Raw genomic sequence first — 7,496 nt, forward strand, 5'->3', positions numbered from 1 at the left:
CATGTCTCCTCTCTGTTTGGCCAGCAGATGTCACTGGCCATCCTGTTCTCCTCATTGCCCAAGTCTTTAGTGTGTTTCCCCTGCTCCCCAGACTGCTGCATGGCTCAATGAGCTGAGTGTGTGGTTACCTATAAACTCCTCAATTGCGTGTTCAAACCCCACCTCCTCTGTTTTTGTATTTTGTAGACTTTGTTCCCTAGTGCTCCTTTTGTATCAGATTTCTAGTTCCTGTGTTTTGTGACTTATATTCTCTTTTGGTTTTTTGCTTTGTGCCTTGGTTTTGTTTTACCTGCCTTTGTGATTTTCCCAGTGTTAGATTCTGTTTTCTTATTTCTCTGTCAGTTTCTTAGTTTCCCTGATCATCTCATAGTTCCTTGATTAAATTTTGTTTCACCTGTTGCCTGTTTTCTTGCACCAGGCTTTGTGTGGTCTACCTGATTGGTTAGTTGTTTCATGTCTCACTCCTCCTGCGTCGTTACCCGGTTCTGTTTGTGTAATTATGTTCCCGCTTTCATTCACCTCCTTCGTGGGTCATTGTTTGTTTCAGAATGCTAGAAGTTACCCAGTGTTGCTTAATAATTATATTTTGTTCCCTGCCTGCTCCTTGGGTTGCCTTGTTCCTGGACCTTGTTCATTTGACATTTCTTCTTGTTAATCTTCGCTTTCCTTGTTTTTAGTTTTGACCCCTTATGATCTGTTTGTTCTGTAGTGTTCCCAGTGTTTTCTAATTCTGTTAATAAACCCCTTATGTTCCTGTGGAGCCACCAGTGGATCATCCACTTCTTTCCTGCCTGCACCATGCCTCACCCTCGTGAAAGAAACTCTCGAGTTTGTGACAGAAAGTCACCATTGCGTGTGAAACAGCAGTGACCCTGTGCAGCTTTACTACCGTGCTATACTGACAATACTGTCATGTGTCACTCATCCCCATGTCCTCCCTGTATAACCAATGGTTTCCATTTGCACCTGAACTTCTCCAGGTGATGCTGTCGTTCTCCGCTGGCTTGACACAAAACAGAGTGGCAGAGAATGGGGAGCGGGGTATTCCACCAAAGACATCTTTTTCCATTAGCTAGATTTCTTAATAATAAAATAATAATTGATTCTTTATTGATCCCTGTGGGGAAATTGTCTTTATGCCTTCCTCAGCTTGCTCTACTTTGTAGAGTAAGCTGTCCGTGAAAGGCAGCCACCTGTAGCAGTGCCCAGGGAGCTGGGGGTTAAGGGCCTTGCTCAAGGACTTGCAGACATGCTGAGGCTGGGTTTGATCTGGTGACCTTCTGAGTACAAGCACACAGGCTTAGCCTCCCCCTCCATTTCTTAAGTTAAATCTAAGGATTGTCCAAAAGGAATGTCGCTTACCTCTCATTCTTTTGGACATTTTTCACGTTTGGTTTAAGTTCTCCAGCTATCTGGGAAATTCTGCTTTGTGCAACGCCCTCAGACCACTTTGGTCTTTGGTTGTGCCTTATCCATTCAGAAAAGTTTTCTCTTTTTGCCCCCTCTGAGTTGCACATTGTAAATCACATTTTCTTTGACATGGACATGGATGGACGTGGCATACTAACAGCTTGTGCAGTTACTAGGTAATAAGGTAAGCTTCGTATTTCTGCTACCAAAAAAAAATAACATTACAGACATCGTCAATCGTCACTATATTTTACTAATTTTAACCGTTTATGGTCATAGAATTGGATATATAAACATATCCACGAAGAAAAAAGAATAGGTTTTATTTGAAAGTATGAAATTTTAAATTACATGTACATTTTCATAAAAAACCTGGACAATTCATGTCCCGAGAAAGAATATTAATTTTCCGGGACAGTTGCTCAAAGAACAGAACAATCTCTGGAAAACGTCAGTTAAAGTTAATATTTACCCCCCTAAGTCCATGCATATCTTTGTGGACTTGTGCTGCTCCTTCTTCACTCCTGCTCTGTGGACACTCAGCTTACCGCGGTAAATATCCCCACAGAGACTCTATAATGGCTAAATCATGTCTATTCCGGAGCTTTCCTCATGCATGCCGTCTTGACGCAGGTGACAGGGACCATGTCCAGACGGCAGCCATCCCCCTTGCTGTCTGTGCAGCCCTGCAGGGGTCTCTGGGATGAGAAGCTCTGCATCACTGTGCAGAAATTACCTCCAGGACAGGAGGTGACCCTGCACAGCCTGCTCCACTCCGAGGACGGGGACTTCTGGGAGGCTTTTGGCCACTATGTCAGCGATGCCACTGGAGCAGTCCGAGGTTTTATATTTAATACTTTCTTTAAAGATTAACTATGTCCATATGAATTGCTGTCATTCAGATCTGCTTCTCTTTACGTGCATGAATAAACGTGATTTTTTTTTTTTAGTGTTTTGCTCAAATGTTATTGTAAGTAGAGCTGTTTACTCTGGTTCCCCTCAGTTGCCGAGGATGCCAGCGTGGGAGGATCGTACACGGGTGTGGAGCCTATGGGGTTATTGTGGGGTCTGAGCCCAGCAGCAGGGAGCAGACCTGGTCTCAGGTGAGCACTTGTGCATGTGACAAGGAGCAGGAAGAACATAATGTCTGCTGAGTCATTTATGCCTTGAGACGAACCCTCGTGCTTCCAGGCTCAGGAAGAAGGACGTCTGCACCCCGAGTGTGATCCACATTTCCGCATACGAAGGTCATGTCGTCCAAGGTTTCAAAGAGAGGAAAGCCCTGGCCCTGGTCGATGCCGAACGCTGGTACCTGGCTCCTGGCGTCCAAAGGATCGAGGTCAATGAGCATGGACTCACTGGGACCCTGTTTTTACCAGCTGGTAAATGTAATTCAGGAGATACTTTTGTAGGGTTTCAACATGCAAGCCAAACATCAGTGGTTCATGCCAAGAGGGGTCACTCTGATTGGTCTCTCTCAGGTTTCGGACCCTTCCCTGCCATCCTGGACCTGTGGGGAGGGGGAGGTGGTTTGGTGGAATACCGCTCGGCCCTTTTGGCGGCTCATGGATATGCCGCGCTGGCACTGCAGTACCTATCACAGAAGGAAATGCCAAGCGTGGGCAATGAATACTTTGAGGTACACTTTTACTTTAAAAACCAGTCTTTGTCTATTAACATCACAGAAGAAACTCCAAATATCTAAATAGGGAAGCTGTCAGTAATGACTATGCACTTCCTCTTCCATATGGTTACCGAGTATCAATCAGTGTAAGTTGAAGTACAAGTTTATTGATACTGTTCTAGGGTCGGGACGTAGGCAGCGATGAGAACGGGGGGTGCGGGGCGGGGAGGGGAGAGGGAAAAGGGAGGATAAGGGTGCAGAGGATAAAGAAATGGAATGACACAATGGGCTACAATTAAGGTAGGATGTATTTTGAAAATATGGGGGTAGGGGACATGAACTTCTGGAGTGATAAAGGCCAAAACAATAAACAAAACCCAGTGAAGTACCTACACGCGTATCAATGAACACTTGCCTAATCCAAAAGAAAAATAAAACAAAAAGACAGTTACTAACCCAACCCTTTCTAACCACAAAACCTAGAAACCGCAGAAAACAATAGATTAGATAGAATAGTCGATAACCGAACAGTTGTCAAAACACGGGTAAACAAACACAAAAGCCGAATAACCAAAACAAAAAAGGTATGAGATGGGGTAGTGAGGTGACTTATATAGTCCATGACTGGAGAGGAGGGAAACGGGAACGTGGCAACGACAACCAGTTCATCCAGTTTTGGCACTGCTTTCATGGTGAGAAGGGGGAAACATGGAACTGGATCGGAAGACTTGTGGAACGGGGTCTGAAATGGAAAATTAATACACGCACATACACACGCGGACGTAACAATACAATTTCCCAGTAGAGCTCTCGGTGCAAAAAGCGGTGGGTCCCATCTGACCGTCTGCAGGAGATTCATGCTTCCTGTGATTGTAAACCCATGAGTAGCAGCCTTTTTGCCCAGGGCTGAGGTTACTGCCTTCACCTTGCTAGAAGGTCCATTAAAACCTGGTTAAATGTGCAGCAGGACCAAAGAGATGAGAGGAACTGAACTGTCTTACACCTCCAGCAGACTATGCTTGGACATACTGATCAAAAGACGGCTGCTGGGTCACGTTCTGCCCCTAACGCTGTCCTTCTTGCATTGCGGCACCATAGGCTGCGTTCACCTTTCTGCAGAACCATCCCCGGGTCTGTGGGAACAGGGTGGCGCTGTTTGGGCTTTCCTTTGGCACCTCCGTGTCCCTGGGGCTGACTGCCTACTCCACAGTCATCCAGGTCAGGGACACTCTGCCGCACATATGCTGTCACACGTGTGACACCAGCAGGGCTTGCTTGTGAGGCCTGTGCTTGCTGTGACTGTCTCCCAGCCCAGGTGCCTGGTCTGTGTCAGTGGCAGCCATGTCCAGCCCGTCAGGGGGTCCCTGGCTGACACCTTTATACAGATTGGAAAGTGAGTCTTGCTGTGGGAGAGGTACACAGGCAACTATGTGAACTATTCCCCAGCCCTTGGGGAGGTGGTGAGCTGTAATCACAAAATGAGCTGCATGGCATTTTGGAATCAGTCCAACTTTCAATCTTCATTTATACCTCAAAAATCCCTATAGACACCTCAGGGGGGGCACCCTCTAAAAACAGGAGCCTTATCTATCTCATGCATTCTGATTTTACTTAATTCCTCTGAGAAGAAATGCCCACAAGACCCGGTATGACGACCAGCAGCGAGTGATTTGGCGTGACCTCCTCCTGCCCATTCCAACAGACCCCAGTCAGAAAGTCGACGTGAGTCTGAGCTCCTCTCCAGTGACCTACTATCTGCCCATACTGTGTTCAGCAGCTTAATGCTAATGATTTCTGTCATGTGTTCAGCTGTATAACACTAAGGCATCCTGGCATGTGTTCAGTCCCTTAACATTAAGGCATCCTGTCACATATTCAGTCACTTAACACTAAGCTGTCCTGCCTCATGTTCAGTCACTTAACACTAAGCTATCCTGGCACGTGTTCAGTCAGTTACTGAACGGATGTACCACACCTGGCATACCATGTAACTGCAGATCACACAGTGTTGAGGGATGTAAGCATTCGGTGCAGCAGACAGTGAGTAACTGGATTTCCACATCAGAAGGCCACTGGCTAAAATCCCGAAAGAGAATGGTACAGGAGTTAATCTGTGACATTGATGTGTATTTTTTCAGATTTTAAAATAAAGTTTTCGGTTAAGTAAATAAATATAGTAGCCCAGTTGTTTGAAAGCTCATCTTTTTGTGTTTTGGTGTCGTAAACGTCGTAAAAATACACTGGCCATTTATGACTGCCTTTTGGAGTAATTACCTAAAATATTACCGTCAGGTCGGGCGGATTCGATGTCCTGTGCTGTTCATCGTGGGAGAAGATGATCAGAACTGGCCAGCATCCGAATCCGCAGAGGATGTGAGTGTCCACACCTCTCCTGGCCCTACAGCGCTCACAGAGCATCATGCTGACCTCTGACCTCTTCCTGCTCAGATGGAGAGAATGATGGAGGAGGCCGGGAAGAGCCATCTGTTCACCAAGCTCTCCTACCTGGGGGCGGGGCACCTAATCGAGCCACCCTATGGCCCCCATGTACGAGCGAGCAACTTCATCTCTTTGGGAAGCAAAGGTGCGGGAATAGACCCCTTGCTAGCATTTCAATAAAGGGCAGGATCATGGGAAACTGATGAGGGCAAAGATACTTTAGGTCCCTGTATTCCTACAGCTGTAGTGTGTTTTTAAAGCTGGTGTTTCAGTCTCAGTTGGATTCCCTCAGTCACAAATAAGTAGTGGGTTTAAAATGGATTGATGGATGGATGGATGAATGGATGTGTGCCATGGCGGGGGGGGGGCTGTCTGTGGTGCTGTGCTGTCCAGGGCTGGAATGGGATGACTTGACGTCCCCTCCTGGTGTTGCAGCTATGCTGCTTTGGGGTGGGCAGGCTCAGCCCCACTCTCACGCCCAGGAAGACTCCTGGCAGAAGACCCTGGCCTTCCTGGAGAGGCACCTGTATGGCGTAGGGGTGACGGCGGGTCTCTGAGGGCCGCAAGGTGTGGAGGGAGTCGACGGAGAAGATGCAGCAGGGGATGGCAACATTTCTCATCACGATTCAGCCACTGCTTCAGTATCTTCAGTTCAGCCTTGGCTGCACTATGGACTCATTGCTAAGTAAAAACTGAGTGTAATAAATGTTCCTATGATGATTATAAAGACAGCAGTCGTATTTCATTATTCAGATACCCCACAGTCACTGATTGTCAATCAGAACAATGTAAGAGAGCAATAATTCAAATTCCGTTAAAGTCTCAATTATCTACTGACTTTATTTTTAAGTGTGGCTTATAAAATGTATGCCACAGATGGCAGTAGGCAGGTGAATTTTGAGCTGTCATCAGAGATTTCAAGTTCTCGCAATAAACCTGTATCTAACAGCTAATGCAGCTTGTCTGTTTTAGAAGGTTGGTGAACATTCTGGCTGATTGTGGGCCTAGGAGCTTATCCAGAGCCTGCTGAAGGTGTTAGGGTCAGCACCCATCTGTCCCAGCCTGTCATGTGTCCTCCCCGTTTGGCCAGCAGATGTCACTGGCCATCCTGTTCTCCTCATTGCCCAAGTCATTAGTGTGTTTCCCCTGTTCCCCAGCCTGCTGCATGGCTCAATGTGTGTGGTTACCTATAAACTCCTCAATTGCATGTTCAAACCCCACCTCCTCTGATTTTATATTTTGTAGACTTTGTTCCCTAGTGTTCCTTTTGTATCAGTTTTTTTAGTTGCTGTGTTTTGTAACTTATATTCTCATTTGGCTTTTTGCTTTGTGCCTTGGTTTTGTTTTACCTGCCTTCGTTATTTTCCCAGTGTTAGATTCTGTTTCTTCGGTTTTCTGTCAGTTTCTTAGTTTCCCTGTTGATCACATAGTTCCTTGATTTAAGTATTAGTTTCACCTGTTGCCTGTTTTCTTGCACCAGTCCTTGTGTGGTCCACCTGATTGCTCGTTGTCCTGCACCCTCCCTGATTGGTTAATTTGTTTCATGTCTCACTCCTCCTGCGTTGTTACCCAGTTCAGTTTGTTATTCATCATCCTACTTTAGTTCACTTCCTTAGTGAGTCATTGTTTGTTTCAGAATGCTAGATTGATTAATAATTGATTAATTAAGAATGTTGATTAATAATTATATTTTGTTCCCTGCCTACTCCTTGGGTTGCCTTGTTCCTGGACCTTGTTCCCTTGACATTTCTTGTAGTCTTTGTTTTCCCTATTTGTAGTTTTGACCCCTTATGGTCTGTTTGTTCTGTAGTGTTCCCAGTGTTTTCTAATTCTGTTAATAAACCCCTTATGTTCCTGTGGAGCCACCAGTGGATCATCCACTTCTTTCCTGCCTGCACCATGCCTCACCCTCGTGAAAGAAACTCTCGAGTTTGTGACAGAAAGTCACCATTGCGTGTGAAACAGCAGTGACCCTGTGCAGCTTTACTACCGTGCTATACTGACAATACTGTCATGTGTCACT

General features: G+C 45.9%; 1 protein-coding gene across 2 annotated transcripts; it reads left to right on the forward strand.

Annotated features, from left to right (window-relative positions):
• The first annotated feature begins 1,473 nt into the window (after positions 1 to 1,473).
• On the forward strand, positions 1,474 to 7,334 carry LOC140587654 (acyl-coenzyme A thioesterase 1-like). Of its 2 annotated transcripts, none has more exons than XM_072709177.1 (11): positions 1,474 to 1,594; positions 2,044 to 2,251; positions 2,414 to 2,513; positions 2,602 to 2,792; positions 2,892 to 3,049; positions 4,133 to 4,252; positions 4,345 to 4,427; positions 4,663 to 4,756; positions 5,327 to 5,407; positions 5,483 to 5,618; positions 5,909 to 7,334. In XM_072709177.1, the coding sequence occupies exons 2-11, from the start codon at positions 2,056 to 2,058 to the stop codon at positions 6,028 to 6,030; spliced, it is 1,281 nt and encodes a 426-aa protein (XP_072565278.1). In that variant the 5' UTR covers positions 1,474 to 1,594; positions 2,044 to 2,055; the 3' UTR covers positions 6,031 to 7,334. The 2 variants fall into 2 exon arrangements, with proteins under 2 accessions (XP_072565278.1, XP_072565274.1); XM_072709173.1 differs by lacking the exon at positions 1,474 to 1,594 and adding an exon at positions 1,847 to 1,962.
• The last annotated feature ends 162 nt before the right edge of the window (positions 7,335 to 7,496 follow it).

Source organism: Paramormyrops kingsleyae, chromosome 1 (genome assembly GCF_048594095.1).
Source record: "Paramormyrops kingsleyae isolate MSU_618 chromosome 1, PKINGS_0.4, whole genome shotgun sequence".
NCBI classification, from domain to species: Eukaryota; Metazoa; Chordata; class Actinopteri; order Osteoglossiformes; family Mormyridae; genus Paramormyrops; species Paramormyrops kingsleyae.

Excerpts from the sequence above, each read along its gene's own strand:
- LOC140587654 (XM_072709177.1), top strand. The coding sequence starts at position 2,056 with ATGTCCAGACGGCAGCCATCCCCCTTGCTGTCTGTGCAGCCCTGCAGG. Across the intron at positions 2,514-2,601 it reads GGGAGCAGACCTGGTCTCAG|GCTCAGGAAGAAGGACGTCT; the intron begins GTGAGCACTTGT and ends TCGTGCTTCCAG. Across the intron at positions 4,253-4,344 it reads CCTACTCCACAGTCATCCAG|CCCAGGTGCCTGGTCTGTGT; the intron begins GTCAGGGACACT and ends ACTGTCTCCCAG.